The 22,239-nt window shown below is 51.3% G+C and overlaps 1 protein-coding gene across 2 annotated transcripts in view; it reads right to left on the bottom strand.

Moving 5' to 3' along the window:
* The window catches only part of CHST7 (carbohydrate sulfotransferase 7), a 51,958-nt gene extending 33,864 nt beyond the window's left edge, over window positions 1-18,094 (bottom strand). For both annotated transcript variants that reach the window (XM_032426455.1, XM_032426454.1), the window contains exon 1: window positions 16,387-18,094. In XM_032426455.1, coding sequence (XP_032282346.1) covers window positions 16,431-17,891 — 1,461 coding nt within the window. In that variant the 5' untranslated portion in view covers window positions 17,892-18,094 and the 3' untranslated portion in view covers window positions 16,387-16,430. The remainder of the gene's footprint in view (window positions 1-16,386) is intronic.
* Window positions 18,095-22,239: the final 4,145 nt, after the last annotated feature.

The following is a 22,239-nucleotide window of genomic DNA, read 5'->3' as shown; positions in this document are numbered from 1 at the left end:
GTCTTCAGGACCCTAGGGTTAGGCAAAGAGTTCTTAGACACAGCAGAAAATGCACAGTCCACAAAAGAAAAAATTGTTAAGTTGGACCTCATCAAAATTTACAAACTTTTGGTTTGCAAAAGATCTTGTTAAGAGGATGAAAACACAAGACACAGACTGGGAGAAAATATTTGCAACCACGTATCTACCAAAGGATTTTTATCTAGAATATATAAATAACTCTCAAAATTCAAGAGTAAAAAACAAACAATCCAGTTAGGAAATGGGCAGAACACCTGAACCAACATTTCACCAAAAGGAGAGAGGGATGGCAAATAGGCAAACAAAAAGATGTTCAGTATCACTAGCCATTGGGAAAACGCAAATGAAAACTACAAGGACATACCACTACATACCTAATAGAACAGCTAAAACACAACACAGTGACAATACCAAATGCTGGTGAGGCTGCACAAAAATTTGATCTCTCATACACTGCTGGTGGGAATGTCAAATGGTACAGCCACTCTCAAAAACAGCTGGGTAGTTTATTATAAAAACTAAACATATATTTACCATATGATCTAGCAATTGCACTCATGGGCGTTCATCCCAGAGAAAGGAAACGTTATGTCCACACAAAAATCTATACACCGATATTCACAGCAGCTTTATTTGTAATAGTTAAAAACTGGAAGCAACACAAATGTCCTTCAGTGGGTTAACGGTTAAACAAACTGTGGCACATCCATACCATGGAGTACTACTCAGCGATGAAAAGGAATGAACTATCGATGCACGTGACAACCTGGCGACCCTCCAGAGAATTCTGCGGAGAACAGATGACCTCAAAAGGTCACATACTGCATGATTCCATTTATGTAACAATCTTGAAATTATACAGTTATAGAGATGGTGAAGAGCTTAATGTTTGCCAAGGAAAGGTCGGATGGGGTGGGGTCTATGATTATAAAGGGGTAGCCCAAGAGATTTTCTTTATGCTGGTGGAACAGTTCTGTATGTTGATCGTGGTAGTGTTTACACATATCTATACGTGACCAGGTTCCACAGGTCTGTGTGCACACATACACACAAAATGAGTGCATGTAAAAACCGTTGAAAACTGGGGTCTATAGGTCGTACCAAGGTCAACTTCCTGGTGTTGATAGTGACCTACGTGAAAGATGCGACCTCTGGGAAAAGCTAGGTGAAGGATGCTCTGGACCTCCCTTTACTGTCTTTGCAACTTCCTAGGAGTCAATAATTATTTCGAATTTAAAAAATGGTCCTCTGCCACCGTTTCTTTGTGCCATGTGTTCAGCTCTCCATTTGGGTTGTTTTAAAGACCAGCAACAACGTGGCAGTAACTCGGGACGATTTTCTGTCAATAGCTCGCCAAGTGCGAAATGGTGCCTGGTCAGAGCCCATGTCCTGACAAATGTCCCGTTTATGGAGATATAGTACCAGCCCGACCTCTGGACCCCAAAGTGCTCTCTAAATCCTTTTATTAAAAATCTTTTTAAAAATTCATTTTCTCTACCTGAAAGCTGCTTTTCACTCACATTCAATTTTTTTTTTTTTTAATCAAATCACCGGCTGGAGAAGGTGGGAGGAGAGGAGCTCTGAAAACTCTGTGACTGCCTCTCGGGGGTCCGTGAACAACTGTGCTGAAGTCCCGCTAATCCAAGCTGGGCAGCCCACAGTGTGCCCGCAGCAACCTGACAAGGCCCCTTCTTTCTTCACGCCGGAAATGGCTTCCTGTCCTCCCAGAGTTCCTGAACGTCACTGAACCAGGGCGGGGATGCTCAGCATATACCTTCCAGTTCTGACGTCTGCCTCCATGGAGCCTACAGCCCCCCAAGTAGAACCTAAAAAACCTCTCAGTTAATTTCCTAACATTTTCTCATTATTTCGGGTTGTGGGTTTTGGGTTTTTTTGTTTGGTTTTCTGTTTGTTTGTTTTTGTTTTTGAGAGGGAGAGTATGTGCACAAAAGTGGGGGGGTGGGAGAGGGAGAGAGAGAATTTAAACAGACTCCCCACTGAGCGCAGAGCCCAAACAGAGAGCCCTGAGATCATGACCTGAGCCGGAAATCAAGAGTTGGATGCTCAACCGACTGAGCCGCCCAGGTGCCCCTTGGGTTGCGTTTAAAACATAAGCATACCCATGAATTCTTAATGTGATGTTCCCCCAAATTCTTAAGCCCCAGTGTCTTAGATACAGGATTAAAATTTTAATTCACTCCAGATCTCACTCTTCGTACTACTTTGGGGCCCTGTTCATTTGAAGCTATGAAGTATTCAACTTTGTGGGCAAATTTAAAAACCAGACCCTTGGTTTACCAGCAAGCTACAGTGACCAAGTACCTAGCATTGCTCCCCCCCTTTTTTTTCAGCTGCTGGGCGTTTGACAATGAAGAATTAAATTTGAAGCTACTAAACTTCTTGGTTGAAACAATTCCCATTTACCCAGAATCTGGGGAAAATAAAAATGTTTGCTACTGCCTCCAGCACCTGAAATGAGTGTAGACCCTTCTGGATATTCTTTTTTAAAGATTTTTTAAAAATTTTTTAATTATTTGACAGAGCACAAGTAGGCAGAGCAGCAGGCAGAGGGAGAGGGAGAGGGAGAAGCAGGAGATCCAGCAATTCCATTTCTGGGTATTTATCCAAAGAAAATGAAAATACTAACTCAAAAAGATATACGCATCTCCATGTTCATTGCAGCATCATTTATAACAGCCAAGACAAGGAAGGAGGCTTACCCTACACACTGCTGAGAATCTTTAAGAATCTCAAGATTAAGGGCGCCTGGGTCCTCAGTGGGTTAAGTAAGCATCTGCCTTCGGCTCAGGTCATGATCCCAGGGTCCTGGGATCAAGCCCCACGTCTGGGCTCCCTGCTCAGGTGGCAGTCTGCTTCTCCCTTTCCCTCTGTCCCTCCCCCTGCTTGTGCTCTCTCTCTCATAAGAAAATAAAAATCTTTAAAAAAAATAAAAAGACCTATCCTGTATGATAACAGAAAACAGATAATAAAAGTCTTAGTGCAATCAATTTACAGAATTCTAGAGATTTCAGTATATCACTGTTTGGTGAAGCACACGAAAAGGGTTGTTTTCAAAATAGGTGGCATTGACGTTTCACGTGAAGTCTTTCCTTAATACTCAATTCACAAATTCGCTTGCACTTTAAAACAACAACAACAAAACCGATCATGTACTTAAAGATTCAAAGTCATACTCCAAAGACCTGGGTGTATCTGACCTCCTTTGCTACAGTTCCCCTGGTCTTGAAATGACCAGCCGGGCCCTAAAGGCGGCGGGCTGCCCGACCGAGAGCCTGGCTGCCCTCCAAGGGAGCGGAGCCCCACTGCGCCCCGCAGGCAGCTGGCTCGGCGGAGGCTCCGGGCGCTACGGTGCAGTAACTCGGGAAGACACTCGGGGCATTTTAATCACACTTTTGTCGACCTTCGAGGCCGGGATGGGGGAGGAGGAAGAATCGCCTTCCTGCTGGCCTTCAAGTTTGAGAACATTCGAGTCGCCCGGAGGAACGCGCAGCCCCGCCGCTCTCGGCGGCCTCCCTCACCCCGTTGGGAGGCAGGAACCCGGCCCCCGTCCCAGCCCCTCCGAGGGCATCTGCCAGCTTTACACGGACACCTCACTTCCCTCCTCCAATTGCACTTGGAGATTTTCAGCCGCCCTTCTTGCAAGTGCTTCTCAGCGTCGCCTCCGGAGGTCCCCCCCCCCCGCCCCCCGCCGCTGCCCACACACTTGTGCCAGGTGAGGCAGCCGGCGTGGACGGCCGAAAGCCGCTTCGCAGATGCTCCAAGCCGGGGCCGGGCCCTGGGGCTTGGGCTGAGATTTCCGGGTATTCAGCCGGGCCCGTTACCGCGGGCGAATTGCTCTCCAGCCCATTGTAACGGCCTTCCTCCTGGCCCCACTCCAGGACAAGCGGGCCGAGCCACGGGGGTTAGCCTCCTCTTCGGCGGCCACGGCTCCTCGCGGGGGCTTCTCCCAACATCCTCCCCCGGCCCCACCCTCTGGGGATGAGGTTCCTGCCCAAGATCATCTGTTAACCCCCGCGAAGCTTTCTTAACCTTCCTGTTTTCACCTCAAATCGGTGAAATGCGGTGCTAAGGAAAACGGAAATGACTGACAGTGTTTACGACAATGGGGCCATCAAGTTGTTGGGTTGTTTTTTTTTTCTTTTTCTTTTTTAAGGGAGCTGCTTGGGGATAATGTGAAAATAATACTTGAAAACCCAGAAATGTCAAAGTGCGGGCATTCCCTCACTGTGACTCTCAAGCGAAATGTCATAGGAAACATTTAGTTAGCTCATGCAACCGCACCCCCCAAATTGCCTAGAAATGCACTTAAATAGCATAAATGTTATAAATTATTTCCAGACTTTCCGTGTGAAAAATTAAGTGGGGGGGGTGTTACCAGTACATTTGCACTAGTCATACTTACTACTTAAAACAACTCTCACTTCAGGTGAAAACGGAGTTAAAGAAAAAACCCACAAACAGAACTCTTGCCTGGGGAGCAGGGGGAGAAACTAGGGGAGAAGCCACTTGCTGGGACCTGGGCAGCCCAGGTGGAGCTGAGCTGCCCCCCACCCCCTCGCCGCTCACAGGGAGAGAAAAGGACTCACTTCTCTGCTCCAGAAATCCAAGGAAAACCTCAACCCATGCGAGTCATTCATTGGTCAAGCCCCAGAGTCAGCCAGGGCCAAAATTAAATGGCCATTATATTTCCTCAATAGGACAGGATAAAATAATAACATGCTTCCAGTTTGATCATGCCCACCCCCAGCGAAAAACATCCCAAGTTTCTGAGCTCACTCGAGATCAAAATGAATATGCTCCAAACCAGTATTTATGAAACTTGGAAACAGCTGAGTCTGCTTAGTTGGCTTTTGTTTTTTCCTTTTATTGAGCTGCTCCGAGGTATAATTTTAATTGGCATACATAATTGCTTTTGTGAGTAAAGTCGTTCCTGACTCAAATAAAGGAACTGAGTCAGTATCTTATAATATGCATTTGATCGCCCACCTGCAGATGTTTGTCATCTACCAAGTGGGGGCAGCCCCAGTTAGTGGGGGCTTGGGGCTAGGAAGTGCCGGAGCTTGGATCTGTCATTCAGGCAGCCCTCTGGCTCCCACAGGGGCTATTGGTTAATGGAGTGGATGAAGGTTGGGGGGTGGAGGGGGTCACTGGGGTGGGTCTCTGCAGTCAGCTGGGAAGTCTGCTCGAGATTCTCTCCCTCTCTCTCTCTGCACCCCCCACCCCTGCTCATTCGCTCATTCTCTCTCTCCCAAATAAATAAATATATCTTTAAAAAGCAAATGGCACAGCAGCTGAGAGCAGGTTCATTTTGGCATGGGAGATCGGAGCGGGTAAACCAGTCCTCTCCCGGGCCCGCAGGACCGCCAGAGATTGCCATATTTAGGACCAGGGCATGAATTTCTCTGGAGCTCGAAACTATTTCACTTTCCCTTTGCTGAGAAATAAAAATAGAACAAAAATAAATTTAAAAGGCATTCAATAATGCTAGGAATTCTGTTGTTCTTTGGCAGGGTGTGTTTGTGTGTGCTTCTTTCTTTTCAGCCAACCATATCTCTTCTTTGCAAAACAGTCCCCCTTGCCATCCCTAGCTGGGGGAGGCGGGGGGAGGGGGGCAGAGTGCACAGAAAGTCAACAATTGTTTGCAGAACCTGAAAAATGTATTATTTTCCTTTATTACATCCCTGTTGGTGATACCCTTTATTAGAGCAAGAAACAGCATCTATTTTTATTGCTCTTAAAATCCGAATATTCAACATATGCCAGCTCTGGGCTGTATGAAAGGAGTCCTATTTTTGTCTGTTTTGGTTTTTTAATTTAAATTCAATTAGCCAACTGATAGTACATCACTAGTTTCAGGTGCAGTGTTCACTAAACTATCAGTTGTGTATCACACCCAGTGCTCACCCCATCCCGTGCCCTCCTTCGTGCCCATCCCCCCGTTACCCCAGCCCCCCACCCACCTCCCCACCCACCCAGCAGCCCTCAGTTTGTTTCCCAGAGTTAAGAGTCTCAGAAGTCCTATTTTTAAAAACATTATCTTGGTTTTAGTCTTTTTGGCTTACGGTTCCCATAATCTCTCTGCAGCCGTGACAAGCCCTCTCCCGTCAAGCCTGGTCTCAGTCATGGGGGGAGAGTGACCTCAAAAGCTCTGGGGCCTTTTTCCCTACTGCTCCCTTGAGCTGTATGTTCTCTAAGAACTGCTTCGGTTAGCCCCCCAAGTTCATGTGGGGGCTGCTCCTACCGTCCCTCAGTTTGTCATCTCTACAAAAGAACGCACAGTCTCGAGCCCCTACCTGCTCCCCATACCTCACAAATGATTCTGTCGTTGTTCTATTTCTGACTTTCTGTTACGGCTGGTTTCTCTGCTTCCAGCCTGCTGGCTGCCATGACCAAGGGACATCCATCACACAACATTCACCTCTCCCAACTGGCCCTCTAGACATTTTGCATGTCAGGCCAGATTTGAGGCCTCTCGCTGGCAGGGCCCGGGGACTGCCCTGCGTCCTCACGGCGCGCCCTGTGCCTTCTGGGGCTCCTCTGAACACCTGCCTGAAAGGCTTAACAGAAAGGGCTTCCATTCCACGCGCAAAAACCCGTCTGCCTCAGTGGCTGTGTCCAGAATGTCGCTCTACGGCAAAGCTCCTTGCCACTCGCGTTGATTTCAGGGGAGGGGAGTCTGTTCACCCTGAACACGGTGGTCCTCCAGGTCAAATGTGGTGGTCGTCCTTTACCGCCTCTTAACCCCCTAACTGAAAACTATCCACTGTCGGCTGATGCCCGTTTCTGCTCGGCATCCCGCACGACGGTCTTTAATGTGACCGAGGCCAGCTGCAGATGTCACACCCGGACGCTGGCGTGGTGCCTGCAGGCTGGGGGGGGGGGGGGGGGGGCGGGGAGCAAAGCTGAAGGGCTCCAATTCTCATGAAGGCATCACTGAGCTCTGCGACTTTTCTCCAACTGAGACTGCTTCCTGTTCAGCTCCCAAACGGTTCTCCACTTCCCCGTGCTCTTGAACCTGGGCCAGGGCTGTTTCTTAGTCCTTACTGTGCTGATCCCATACCGCACAGAGGCAGAAATGTCTCTTTCAACAGAGCAGATTCCTTCAGCTCCACTCCGGGGTAAGAGGCTGAGGAGCCAGGAGACCTGGCAGAGAGGCACAGAGGGGTTCATTTCTAAGTCACCTTGTTCAACTGGGCCAGCGGGGCCACAAAAGCGAGACCAGCTTAGCTTTTTTAGTTTCTATTCTTCTCTGGGCTGTTCAGGCAGAGGGCAGCCTGAGAAAAGGCAGACTGAGGAATTTTAAGCCAGGTTCTTATAAATGTTTTTTAAAAGCATCGCGCGGACTATTTATATTACATTTGTATTCATGGGAAGAAAATCTCTGCCGAGGCTAAAAAAAAAAAAAAAAAAAACCTCCTCGAAAACCCTCTGAATCCTGTCTCGACAACTGCAAATGGGCACTTCTGCCCCCCACCCCCGCCCCCACCCCAGACTACGAAGAGGGCTCTCAGGAGCACAGAGAAAAATGGAGCAAGGGTTAAACCTTATTGAAAATCAGCCACATTCCCCCAGTGAGAGTGTCCTGAAATAGCGGAAGCTCCAGTCCACAGGTACGACCCCCGGCGTCAGCACCAGAAGGCCATCCGAACAAGGAGCTTGCTAAAGCCGCCGGCGGGCATCAGTGTGGCTTCATAAAAAGGTGATCGTTTTTGTTTCAAAGTGTATCCAGTCCTTCAAAAGGATCACCGGAATGCCGCTTGCCAAATACACGGGGGCTGCAGGAGGGCTAAGAAGGCGATTTCAGCTGGGCATCCTGGTCACCACAACCCAAGGTATGGGCGCTCCTTCACCGTCTGAGACGCGCTGTGGGGTCAGAGAGAGGCAGGGTTCGGGGAGGAAGCGCTTTTCCACCCACCACACTAGCCGAAATGAAACCATTCGGCAAAATCCACGCTGGGGAAAGTCTGGGAAACAGACACTCCCAGAAACAGCTGCGGGGAGTTGAACACTGGTACAACCTTGAAGAACTTCACCTCTCAAAATGCAAAACATGTACACCACCCTTTGCCACATAAGGGTCACCCTACTGTAGCTGTTTTTCTCAGAGAGATACTTACATGTGTGCACACGACACTATTAAAAATGTAGCAATGAAATGTTGGGACTAGGAACTAGTTAAATATGTTATAATACACTCCTATGGTGTTTTACTAGGTTTCATTATTTTATTTCTGTAACCTTTATTTTTTTTAAAAAACTAAATACATTTTATTTAATTTATATTTTTCAGAGGAGGGGAGCGGCAGAGGGAAGAGGGAGAGAGAATCTCCGGCAGAGTCCCCGCTGAGCACGGAGCCTGACGTGGGGCTCGATCTCACGACCCTGAGATCACGACCTGAGCCGAAATCAAGACTCGGACGCTCAACCGACTGAGCCACCCAGGCGCCCCTATTTCTATAACCTTTAGATCATACGTCACAAATAAGATTTTGTCACAACTGGATTTAGTGGAAGCAGAGGAATCGAGTCCACTATTTTCTGAAACACTGGTACAAAAAAGGCAAGGGAACAGTGCCTTAGAAAAGATTATTCATAAAAGACCATCAGAAAAACCCCTAAGCAAAAGCTCAATAATTCATCACTAAGTTTAGTATGAACAGGTACAGATTTATTACAGTGAGCAGGCATTCAGTTCCAGGCTTAAGCCCATAAATCTTTCCCTAAACATTACCGATCCTTCTAAAGGACAAATGCTTGAGCTCGGCAGCACTTTAGACACTGTTAGCTGTTGGAACATTCCATAGAAAAATGGAAAATAATTTTGTGAGAAGAGGATGGCAACAAGCAGCAGCCAGTATTCTCAGACTTTCAAATTACCAAAGAGCATATACAATTTTAGTTGAGAAAAAGTCCACATTTTTTGAAAATTAAAGTTTTAGAGCAACCTCCCCTCCCCTCTTTAACAGGCACAGAAATACTGAAAAAGTTCCTAAAAATCTAACTAACTGGTTTACGGAAAGAAAAACATGCCCTTATTAGTTGTTAAATGCAGTCCGTCCGGAGACTCTTTAAACACAGGTGCTATTCGGGCCCTCGGCCGGTGGGCAGGAACTGGTGGTGAGGGGGCCAGAAAGCAGCGAACAAGTTCCCTGGGTGTGTTCTCCGCAGCGCCTGACCGACTTCAAGTACTTCTCCAAAACAGTGATTTAGATGCGCCGGAGTGGCTCAGTGGGTTAAGCATCTGCCTTCAGCTCGGGTCGTGATCCCAGGGTCCCAGAATCGAGCCCTGCATCGGGCTCCCTGATCAGCGGGGAGTCTGCTTCTCCCTCTCCCTCTGCCTGCCACTCCTCCTGCTTGTGCTTTCTCTCTCTCTCTTTCTCTCTTTCTTTCTCTCTCTCTCTCTCTCTCTCGGGCAAATAAATAAATAAAATATTAAAAAAAGAAAAAACCAAAATAGTGATTGAGAATCTGGAACTTGTGAATTCTCTTCACCACCTTCTTCAAAGTCACATTTTGGATAATCTCATCGTCGCTATCAGGTTTCTGGACTTGAGTAGATAGGAGCAGAAATCCAGTACAGCCAAGCACCGCGACTGCCTACAAATGGGGAGAATGGAAATTGGTGCGGCCACTTGATGGAAAATGGTGTGGCGGTGCCTCAAAAAAATTAAAAATAGAGCTGCCATGTGATCCGGGAATTCCACTTCTGGGTACTTATGCAAAGGAAACAAACACACTAACTCAAAAAGAGATCTGCTCCCCCACGTGCACTGCAGCATTATTCACAATGGCCAATGCGTGGGAGCCACCCAAGCGCCCATCAAGGGCTGAATGCACAGAGACAACTTGGCTCGTCTATATACAGTGGGCTATCAGTCAGCCATAAACCAGAAGGAAATCATGTCACTTGTGGGAGTCTGGAGGGACCTTGAGGACATTATGCCTATGAAATAAGTCAGAGAAAGACAAATACCGTAGGACCTTCCTTAGATGTGGAATCTAAAAACAAACTCATGGAGAGAAACGGGTGAAGGGGGGTCGTAAGGCACAAACTTCCAGGTCTAAAATGAGGGATTCATGGAGATGTGGTGTACAGCACGGTGACTGTCGTTAATAATACTGTATGGCATATTTCAAGGTTGGTAAGAGGGTAGATCCTAAAAGTCCTCATCACAAGGAGAAACATGGTAACTGCACGCGGTGACGGGTTAACTAGGCTGTGATCCTTTCACAATAACACAAATACGGAATCGCTATGCCGTGGCCCTGAAACTAACACGATGTCCTCAGTCAATTCTATCTCAATTAAACATTTTTAAGGAATTAAAATTGAAAAGATTTAACTATCCCAAAGAGGGCAAAATACATTTGAATTTGCAGAAAACGTTTCTAGACAAATACCGCAAGAAATGTTATTTCTTCTAGGAAATATATGTGGCTGCTTCTGGAAAGTAAGACGGGTGGGTATTTTATATCCTTATATAACTTTTAAACTCTTTCTCCACCATGTGTTTATATTATTTCTAAAAAAAAAAGTGGGGGTGCTAGTTTCAACATAGCACCTGATTTCAATCCACTGGCTGTGTTAGCCTTGACAATTACCCAACCTCTCTGGGTTTGTTTCGCCATCTGCAAACGGGGATGCTACGTACCTCATGTACCTGCGATGAGGACTAACTCCACACAACACGCGTGGAACGAGTAACACAGTGCTCAAGACAGGCATGCAATAAACGTCACCTCCCCTTAGCTCCAAGAAACCCCAGAATCCTCTTAACTTCCGTTCTTACCGGCAAGAACACTAAAGTCAAAAAGGTTTAGGGGCTTGCCTATTGACAAGATACTTCTTGTCAATCAAGAAGTAACCAAGAGAGTCAGGCCTAAAGCCTGGGTTCCCACCCCCTAACATAAAAACTGATTTCCTATGCCCTAAGGAATGACTCTGTAACTATCTCGTGGCCACACCTCACTTTGGTAGGGCCAGCCTCCTTCCTGGCCTCACTCACCAGACTGGAGGAGTCTTGATTTTTCCCTAAACACCAAATCCACCAGCAACTGAGGGGGTCCTGCCCAGGAAGGCAGCCCCACAGAGGAGCTCCAATTACGTCTTGATCAAAGGCAGCACTAACCCCACAAGGGGATAATAGGATTTGGATGTGGGTGTGTTTTAAAGATTTTTTTTTTATTTATTCATTTGACAGAGAGAGACACAGCGAGAGAGGGAACACAAGCACGGGGAGGGGGAGAGGAAGAAACAGGCTTCCCACCGAGCAGGGAGCCCGATGTGGGGCTCGATCCCAGGACCCTGGGATCATGACCTGAGCCGAAGGCAGACGCTTAACGACTGAGCTACCCAGGCGCCCCGGATGTGGGTGTGTTTTTTAAAAAAACATACCCCATCCTAACTTCCAGCCCTCTGGCTTGAATACAACACCTGCCTCGACTTACGATCGGCAGTTTTTTTTAAGATCTTATTTATTTATTTGAGAGAGAGAGAGAGAGAGAGAGAGAGCAGGGGGAGGGGCCGAGGGAGAGGGAGAAACAGACTCCCCACTGAGCAGGGAACCCGATGCAGGACTTGATCCCAGGACCCTGAGATCATGACCTGAGCTGAAGGCAGACGCTTAACTGACTGAGCCGCCCAGGCACCCCTGACCAGGGGTTTAAATGGATTTTGTTGAATGAGAAATTCTATGTGGGGACAGTGTTTAACGAATGCCTGTTCTGTGTTTAGGCAAGAGGTTCTCCTTTGAGTGATATTTATGCATAAGCCGTTTGGGGCATAGTATCCTGATTAAGATGGAACGACTTTGAAAACGCTTTGGTGGGGATTTGGTGGTAGCTGGTCATTTCTTTTTCTGTTTGGATGGTTTCCTTAGAAAGAAAGCTTTCTGATCGTTGGGTTATTAGTTTACAGTGCACTTACCTCCTTTCCTCAATTCGTTCAAAGGGTCCATCTGGGGTACCTGGTGGCTCAGTCAGTTGAGTGACTGCCTTTAGCTCAGGTCATGATCCCGGAGTCCCGGGATCGAGTCCTGCATCAAGCTCCCTGCTCAGTGGGGAGTCTGCTTCTCCCTCTGACCCTCTCCCCTCTCATGCTCTCTCTCTTTCTCAAATAAATAAATAAAATCTTTAAAAACGGGGGGGGTCCATTTATCTTGTCAAGGACAAAGACCAAGGTGTCTTAAATGCCTACCGGGATGAAATCTTGGGGCCTCCCCCAGGGGGAGGTCAAGGGGAGACATGCTGAAAAGGACAGGACAGCACATCCATCTGTTTGGATAGTGTGTACAATGATGGATTATTAGGTAAGAAGCCAGGACAGCAAAGCATTTAAAGGAATGTGAGAGGGTGATAAGTGGAGCCGTGGATAATTGAAGACAGTTTTTCCCTTTCCATATTAACACCCTCCAGCTGCTTGGAGCCTCACAGCTCCAAGTTCCTTTACATAAAATGCAGTGGCACACACTTCGCTGCTCACCCACAGCCCTCCAGGCCCCCACCTGGATCTTATTCCAGGGGCAACAAACCCGCCCGGGCGACGGACCAGGACTGGTCAGGTCTGCGGTTCTCAACTTCGGCCGGCCCGCACAATCACCTGGGGAGCTTTTGGACCATCCCAATGCCTGGACCCCACCCCGGACCAATGAAACCAGAATCCCTGGGGGGTGGAGCCCAGGCACTGACATTAATTTAAAAAAAAGCCCCTCAGGTGAATGTAATGCTCAGCCAGGGCTGAGAACCATGGCTCTAAGCCAATGACTGACCATCCCGTTTTCCCTTTTGCCGATTACTGGGCTCGTGCGGGCCATGTGAACGAGTGCCTGCCAGTGAGAAATAATAAAAGGACGTCGGCTGGGGGGGGCGGTTCTGGGAAGGTTTTATAACCAGATTGAAGGCGAGACACACGAGGGAAAACTCCTCCGCCCCTTCCTTACTCACTAACCAGCTTCCTTCCTTCCTGCGTTTTAACAGCCCTGCATAGCTATGTGAGGAAGTGATGCTTGCAGCTGAGGCTACCATCTTGTGACAGCGGGAGGAGAGGCCGCTGAAGGAAAGCCAAGAAGGTGGCAAAGACAGCAAAGGGCCTGAGTCCTTGGTGACTCGGTTTAGGGTGCTGTGGTCCCCACCCAGGCCTGAAGAATGGTGCCCTGACTCCTTCCCTGCCATATCCTGGCTGTCAGGTATGCGCCGGCCATAAGCTGATCTGGTTAACTCAGGGGCAGCACCCCCCCGCTGGGCTGGGGGTGTCACCAGCTAGACCCCCGAGGCCTGACGTTGAATGCCACCTGCTTGTACTCACTGACCCTTGTCCCACGTTTTTCCTTAAGCTCTTCTTCCAGGCTTCTCTCTTAACTCAGGCAAATGGAGACCAAAAACACCCCTCGAACTATAGCGACCACCCCGACGAGACCTCCAGCCAGACAAGACTGCCTAGGCCACTTTGAGCATAACCGGCCCCCAGCCCCACTCGCACCTGTGCCGATGACCACGGAGTGACCTCTAGAATGACCGACAACTACTTGTACCTCGTTGTAATACCAAGATCTCCGCCCAAGGAGGAGCACAAGCCTCCCTTACATAACAGGTGTGTATAGGCAGGTGTCCTTAAGGCGCATGCGCGGCCTCATGCCCGCCTCTACAGGTGATCCCAAGGCTCCCCTACCTAAATATTCATCCTAACCCTAAACAAAAGGAACCCATTCACCCTTGCTCGGGGAGTTATTGCCCGTGATCTTATTTGATGTGATCTTATTGGAAGTGATCTTATTGGAAGTTATTGCCCATGATCTTATTTGATGCAAATAAAGTTTCCTTTGTGCAGCAACTCCACCTGCTGTATTTGTGACTCACCAAGGAGCCAACTCCCGTCGTGGGTTCAGTTACCGGGTGTGGATGATGCCCCGCGGGAAGGCCAGCCCGGGGGAGGGCGGCTGCCGAGTCTCCGGCTTTCCTGCGCAGGTGCTCCCGGCAGCTCAGGGGTATTTTATTGATTCGCTCAGCAGCTGGAGCTTATGCATAATAAGGCTAAGTGTGTTTTCCACCCCAGCCTAGCCTCTTGGCCTGGCCCAGGTGCCAAAGGTGCTGCGAGGGGACACGAAGGGGGCCGGGTAAGGAGAGATGCTGAGCGCCGGGCTCTAACACCCACGCTGCCCCACCCTCGCCAGGCCAGGTGTGACTTTGGGCAGGTTACCTGACCTAGAGCTCTGAGTCCTGGATTCATCTGTAAAACCGATGCTAGGTCAAAGTAATGACACCTGTACAATGCTTACCTCGGCGCGCGGCACAGGGGGATCCATCCCCTTCCGCAGAGGAGAGTGGGGCAGATTTCTTGGCAACCCCTCAGTGGATCAGTAAGGTTATCTTTCTAGGAACCAGGAATACACGCATTATGATGAATCCACTGGCTGATGGCGACATGGTAAGTGCCCAATAATTCCAGCAGAAGTGTGGGAAGAAGGGCTCAGTCACCAACGTACGGAAAGAGCCTAGAGCTTGCTCCCAGATGTCCCTGCAGCCCTGCAAAGGAAGCCTCACTGGCCTTCGGAACAGCGGCACCAATGTCACGCACCCAGATTCTAACTTCCTAAGGGAAGGATGCAGATTGTACCCTCTACCCTCCTCTCTATTCTCTTTCTTACTTCACCCCAGTCTGAGCTCAGCAAATGCTAGTAAAAAATAAAAACAATGAAGATTTCTGGGAGGTCGTCAGTTCTTAAAGCCATAAAAATGCTGCAGAATTCGTCCCAGAGAGGCTTTCCCCCAGGCCTGGGAGGGAGGGTGAGGGGCCATTATGCTACTTACATCTGCAAAAACAGGATTAGCAGATGAAAGGATGTTTTTGTTAAGATGTGACAAGTCACCCTGTGCCTTACCTTCCTTTGCTCTGGAAATCAGGAAAGAACGCAGACTTCCTAGCAATTACAGAAACCAACCACGAAAACCCCTTGATTACTGGGAGAAAAATCAGTCAGCTTCCGAAAGCATCTGCAGCCCTGGTCTATGAAACAACAACCAAATCCATCCTCATTAACATCTTCAACTTTGTCCTCAGAGCTTCATCCCAGGGGAATACTGGATTACACTATAAAATAATGAATGGAAACTTAAGTCACTTCCGCCCACCCGGCCCGGCTTTTCCTCCTCCTCTGGACTGCACAGGGCAGAAGCCTGCCCCCCTTCCAAGTCACACAGAGTTTGGGAAAACGCGTTCCCATACCGCTAACTAGACTCCTAAGGTCAGCATGGTACAGAACAAAGTACAGGCCAGACACGGACCCAGACACGGAACACACGCCGAGGTCATTTACGCCCCATCTTAGCATCTTCGGATGGATGCTTTATAGAGAAAGGACACAAAAAACTGGGAGGGGGGGGGTGTCTTTCCACAGCTGAAGCTGTTTCTGCCACTCTAAGATTCCCTCTCCCAGAGGGATGGGGCAAGGTGCAGAAAGCCCAGCCCTCGGGTCTTGTCGGCACTAGAGGAAGCTGACTAGGCAGCTCTTGTGACCTGATGTGAATGGGATATGGTCCAATATCCTGCCAACGCCAGCCGTGGAGGGGGATGGGGGCAGGGAGATGTTCCATGAGCCAGGGGAAAGCAAAGTCCATTCGATGCGGCTAGCCCACAGCAGGAGACACACACGTGTGCAAAAACCGTCGCGAGTAAGGCCTTGTCTACACCTAATGCTTGGTAACTTAGAAGGCACGGCCTGGAGCTGCGCTTTAGGGAAACAGAGGCAGAGAGTAAGTGTGAAACAGATTAGGGGCAGGGAGGATAAGAGTCGATAACTTTGCACCAAACCCTGCTTTGGGCTTTCTCCGCGCCTGCTAACACTGTTGCACAGTTTTCCCACGGGAACAGATTGGTGTCAAGATAAAACCCATCAGCCTCAAATGGCCCCCAAAATCAGATACTTTTCATGTCAATTTCCAGTCTCAAGTTCCATGATGACTGTTTCCCGAACCTTCTTCACTCTCCTCAGACCTCTTCCCTCCTCTGCCCCTCTTCTCTCTCCCTCTCCTCGCCCCAGTCTCCCAACAGGTGACCGACCTTAACTCCTACTTCACCGGGGGGACCGGGAGTGCGGAGACCTGGGTTCCGCCTCAGCCAAACTTAACCCCGCTCGTCTCAGGGCCCTCCTCTGAGGGGGCAGGTGGCTACGCTGGCGATCGCGACGAGTCTCTTCCAAATTCTACCAGCCGCGCTTTCCCACCCGCTCGGATCTATTCAGCCAGCGTGAGATCTGGGACGGCATCCACCCCCCACCCCTTCCCCCTGCAGGCTGGTCTGAGCTCCCCAAAGACCCTTCCCTGCCCGCAACCCGCCCGGGGCCACCTTACCCGGATCCGTCCCGGGGGCGCGCGTTGGGGGGGGCGGGCAGGGGCTACGTGGCGCCGTCGGCCTCGGTCTCAAGCGGCTTCTCCTCCTCCACGGGCGGCTCCAGCTCGCCCTCCTCTCCGCTGCGAGGGTAGGCCAGCAGGCGCATGGCCGGAGCGCAGGCCGCCTCCACCTGGCGCACCTGCTCCCGGCTCAAGCGCTCGCGCCAGGCGTGCACGGCCTCGCGGGCGTCGCGCGCCGACAGGTGGAAGGGTCGGTCGGCGCCGTAGGCCGCGCCCCGCGTCATGTTGAGCGCGAAGGCGTCGAGCGCGGCGAGCGCGCGCAGCCCGGAGAAGCGCAGCAGGCGGCGCAGCTGGGTGCGCGGCTGCCGCACCAGGTCCTCGTAGCGCAGCCTCAGGTAGCGGCGCCGCAGCCAGGCGGGCGCGCCGCGCGCGAACAGCAGGTCGCGCAGCCAGGCTTCGCAGATCACCTCGAGCGCGCCGGTCAGGAAGAAGTCGGCGCGCGGTGCGGCGGGCAGGGCGCGGGCCTGGCCCCCGGGCCGAGCGCCCACGCCGTGCGCCAGTAGCACGCGGTGGAAGCGGTCGCCCCGCTGGCGGGTGCGCAGCACCTGGATGCTCTCGCGCAGCAGCCCCTGCCTGGACTTGAGGCGCGAGTTGTGCACGGCCCGCGGGTCGCGGAAAAGCTGCACCACCTTCAGGTTGAGGCCGGGGTCCCGCAGCAGGGGCACCAGCACGCCCAGGTCGAGGAGGCGCACGTCCTTGATGACCACCACCGGGTACTTGCGGCACTCGGCCTCCAGGGCGCGTAGAGCCACGGGCGGGCAGCTGCGCTCGCAGGCGGCATCCTCGACGAGGCCGACCTCAGCGCGGGCACGGGGCGCGCCGGGGCACAGCGGCGGCGAGCAGATGACCTTGTTGGTCCGCCAGCGAAAGAGGGCGGCCGTGGTGAGATTGGCTGCGCCCGGGGCGCGCGCGGCGGGGTCCCCCGGCGGCGCGTACAGCCGCAGCACCGAGAAGTCGCAGCGGAAGAGCGAGCGCAGCATGTCGCGCAGCGCGCCCTGCAGGCTCTCGGCGTCGCCCGGATACAGCGCCTGCCATAGATGCCACATGGGCTCGTACAAGTAGAAAACGTCCGGGTGCTGGTTAAAGAGCTCGCCCAGGAACGACGAGCCGGTGCGCCAGGTGGCATGCACATAGATGTGCTGCTTCTCGCGAGACACCGCCTCCCCGACGGCGCCGCTGAGGTTGCCCGGGGGCCGGGGGGGCTGGCCCGCGTCCCCCTCCGCGGCCGGCCGCGCCTCCCCGCCCTGCTCGCGCTCGCCCGCCGCCGCCGCCTCCAAGCTCCAGACTCCCAGGCTGCGCTGCACGCCCGGGCAGTGCCCGGCGCCCTTGTCGCCGTCGCGGCCGCCGTCCAGCACGGAGGGGATGAGCAGCAGCACCAGCGTGTACAGCACCAAGAGCAGCGCAAACTTGCAGGACTCCCGGCGCCGCCGCCGCCGGCCCTTCATCGTTCACCGAGCCCCCCACCCTCCGAGCGGGTGGGGCGCCCGTCCTCTCCCCTTCCTCAGAAATCCCGTCCTGAGCCCGCTCCTCCGGCCTCTTCGGGCCCCTCTGCGCCGGGAGGGGGGAGGAGGAGCGGAGCGACCGACCGGGCCGTGCATCCACCAGGGGGAACTTAGGAGGCGGTGGTGCTGGTGGCGGCGCCCCTGCCCTCTCCCGGCTCAGCCGCTGCAGAGTCGCCTATTGGCTGCTTTGGCCGCCGCCCGCCCCGCCTTCAACCTCGCCGCTTCTCCCCGCCTCTTTACCCGCCCGGCATCGCCCACGGCTCCGCCAGATCTGGGCGGGGTTGCCGCGGGGTGGGGACGATGGTTGGGGTGCACCGAGCCAGACCCCACCTTTCCCCAACCCCTCCGTCGTGAAGTCAAGTGTTCATGAATCGACTTCAAGCTAGGGAGGGGCTCGTGTGTACGGAATGTACCCAGTGACTGGACACGGACCCCACCCGGAGGACTCCACCGCCTCTCCTGTTTTTATGTCCCCTGCCTGGTCATCTCTGTCGTTGGCAGGCTCGCCTCCATCCTCTTGAGAGCGGGGCTCCTGGTCCCTATCCACGTCCAGCGCCCCCATCAGCCCCGGGGGGGTGTCACTGAGCTCTGGGTGGGAGAACTCCTCCGCTAAGATAAAGATACGCAGTTGCACATTGCGTGGTGGACCCGAGGGATTGGAAGCGCTGATGCATTCACGCAGGGCAATCAATGTGAACTTTCAAGTGTTGCCTCCCTTAGGGCTTTTGCCCGCCGAGGGCTATGCACATTTCTAGACACCCTGAAGATCAGTTTACTCATTTGTAAAATGCAGATAATTTTTAGCACCTCCGTACCTCCTGTCGTTGTGTGAGATGGGGTGGGGGGTGTCGTTTGTTAGCACCGCATAACCTAGCCTGTTCTGACACGTGAGCAAAAAGACATTTACAGGGGCGCCTGGGTGGCTCAGTTGGTGAAGCGTCTGCCTTCAGCTCAGGTCATGATCCCGGGGTCCTGGGATCGAGTCCCACATCGGGCTCCCTGCTCAGCGGAGAGTCTGCTTCTCCCTCTCCCCCTGCCCCTCCCCCCTGCTTGTGCGCTCTCTCTCTCTCTCTCTCTCTCTTCCCCAAACAAATAAATAAAATCTTTTTTTTTTTTTTTTTAAGACATTTACAGAACTAGAGTGGTAGGATGGTGGACTTTCTCAGGAGCTCAATGTTTAAAAGGACCCATAAGCAGGGATATGTACTCAAGGTTGGATGAAAAAGTGACAGGAAGTCCAAGAGGCAGATTAAGCTTAAAGTTGCTGAAGTCCAAAAGAGAACGGAAAAAGATAATTTTTGCTCTGTTTCAGCAGGGATAATGAACAGGATAATGAACACCCCCTTAGAGGAAGGTGTTGTAAGGTTAACAGAAGATAGAAAGCAAATCTACTCCTCTCCACCAGGGGAAGGTGTTCAAATGGGAAAAATGAGAACATCTCCACAAAGATCTCCGGTCTTTTTCATCACAGAAACTACCCCACTTCTGAAATCACTCGCTGAAGCATCCTGCCATCTGTCCACAATTCTCTGGCCTTTCGGCCACTTGTTCAAATCCTCTCTATTCTCCAACCTCATTGACCACTACCGCCACTTTGTTCTTAATTTTTCATATTTGGCGAAGAGACCCCAGACCGTTATTTTAATAACAGTTCTGCCAATAACCTAAGTTCCCTGACTTTGTCTTTTCATTACTCATTTAGCAACATCCCCCTGTTAAACCCTGCTTTGGGCTTTCTCCCTGCCTGCAAACACTGTTGCAGGAAGTTTTCCCCACAGGACAGATAAAGTTATCATCATCCACCTCAAATGGTCCCTGAAATCCTATACTTTTCATGTCCATTCCCAGTCTCAGGTTCCATGATGACGATTTCAAACCAGCTCTGCTCTCCCCAGACCTCTGACAACCCTCTCTGCACCCGCCTCCCTGTTTTCAACAGATGAACTTACCTCCTACTTCGTAGAGAAAATGAAACTGTTAGGCAATTTCTCACTTTCCACTGTCAGAGCCATATATCCACTTACCTCTGTACCCATCTTCTCCTTTGTGGCAGGGATATTACTTTCCAATATTAAGCTATAACTTTTTCCTTCCCCATGTTTTCACTTTCCCTCCTCTCCTCTTTTAAAACAAGTAGAAGGCTCTCTGTGCACCTGAAGGGAGGGGATGTGGCTGAGCAGAATGCAAAAAAGGCACTGGTGTTTCTTTCCAGAAGCCAAAACTCCAGTCGTGGAGGGTGTGGTCAGTTTTTCAAATAACCACAAAATTTCCCCCTCCTCCCTCGCCGCCCTCTGGCAGTGCCTACCCACACGGACTCTGGGACAGCCTCGTGACTTGCGTGGGCAAATGGGACAGTAGTAAACATGACACAAACGGGGGCTTGGAAAATGCTTCCACCGTGGGGATTGCCCTCCCGCTGCCCTTGGGAACCCGGGGATCACCAGTTGAAGAAGCCTGGGCTAGCCACGTGGCTCCAGGAATAAGCTGTCCCAGCTGAGCACCCCCCCCCCCCCCCGCCGACCACACAGCCTGCCAACTGGCAGACAGGTGAGAGAGGATAGCCGAGACCAGTGTTTCTTAAAAGTTAATGTATACATAAACCACCTGGGGGTCTTGCGAAAATGCAGAAACGGATTCATTAAGCCCAGCGTGGGGCCAGAGAACCTACATTTCGAATAAGCTCCTGGGCTTTGCAGCTCTGAGGACCACACTTGGAAAAGAAAAATGCTACACTCTCCAGCCCCAGTCGAGTTGACCCAGGTCAGAAGAACCACCCAGCTGACCCACAGAATTGTGAGAAATGATAGATGTGTATTGTAAGATACTAAATTGGGGGTGGTTGTTATGCAGCAAAAGCTAGCTGATACAAAGAAGGTGTGAGGGCTTAGACGAAGTGTCCTGGAGAAGCTGAGGGAAAGAGCAGCACTCCACTGGCTCCTCCCCTAGGCTGGGGGTGGCTGAAGGGAGAGTGAAAGCTATGGGCCCCACAGCAGAGATCACCTGAGCCCTTCTTCCTGGCAACGAGTCAGAGAAGAGCAGAACTCAAGAAGTGGCTATATGGTTTATCTGACAGATAGTACCTTGACAGAGGCACTATCCCGAACCTTCCTGGGCCCCAGACGCAACTTGGAGGCAGCAGAAGGATCACAGGGACAGTGTTGGTGACATCTCAGGGGCAACTATGTGGCCCCAAACCCAATGATCCCAAGATGCCAGATCTATGATACAGCCCTATTTGTAGAGAAACCCTAGGAATTACCAAGGCAAATTACCAGCCCAGCAGAAAGCTCAATCAGAAATAAAGTTGTTTTCTGAGAGGTCCAGACTTCCAGTTATGGAATGAATCAGTCACAGGGATGAAAGGCACAGCAAAAGGAATATCGTCAATGGTATTGTAATGGTGTTGTATGGTGACAGATGGTAGCTACATTTATGGGGAGCATAGTGTAATGTAAGAGTTGTCAATCACTGTGTCATACGCCCGAAACTGATGTAACATTGTGTATCAGCTATACTTCAGTTAAAGAAAAAAAGGTGTTTTCTGTAAAGTGATTTCTATCACACCTAACTTAGTAGACCTGCTACCCCTTTTTGTCTTTCTGGGACGATAGAAGAAGCCCCAGCCCCGGCTATCCATCACCACTTCTCCTTCCTGTTAATTCAATCACATACTCTCAACCAGAGTATCCTCACCAGTTCGAACTGAACATAGTTACAAGTCTCTCTCTCTTAAAAAAAAAAAAAAAATCCCGGGGCGCCCGGGTGGCTCAGTCAGTTAGGTGTCTGCCTTCGGCTGGGGTCATGGTCCCAGGGTCCCGGGATCGAGCCCTGCATCGGGCTCCCTGCTCAGCCAGGGAGCCTGCTTCTCCCTCTATCTGCCACTTCCCCTGCTTGTGCTCTCTCTCTCTCTCTCTTGCTCTGACAAATAAATAAAATCTTAAAAAAAAAAATCCCATTGATTCCCACCTTCCTCTAGCGCAACTGCTGCTGACACCTTTATGGGAATCAGAAGGTGTCCTCTCCAGGCACATGAAGTTCAAAAACGGGGCTGACCACCTTGAAAAAATGACCGCCCCCTCCTTCGGGCCACCGCTCCAGGCCCAAGTGTACAGCTCAGATGCGGAGCCTGGCTGGGTTCCGGCCCGGACTTGCATCCTTCTGCCGGGCCCTTCGCCGTGCCCTTGCCCCACCGCCGCGGGTTCCTCTGCCCGAGCCTCACAGGCCAGCTTCTTGCTGGAGCTGTTTCTACTTGTTCTCTCCCTGCTCTCATGTCCTACTCAGTCCTCAGCAC

The sequence above is a fragment of the Phoca vitulina genome, unplaced genomic scaffold, assembly GCF_004348235.1.
Source record: "Phoca vitulina isolate PV1807 unplaced genomic scaffold, GSC_HSeal_1.0 scaffold35, whole genome shotgun sequence".
In the NCBI taxonomy this organism is placed as follows: domain Eukaryota; kingdom Metazoa; phylum Chordata; class Mammalia; order Carnivora; family Phocidae; genus Phoca; species Phoca vitulina.
This window is presented reverse-complemented; position numbering and strand designations above follow the sequence as displayed.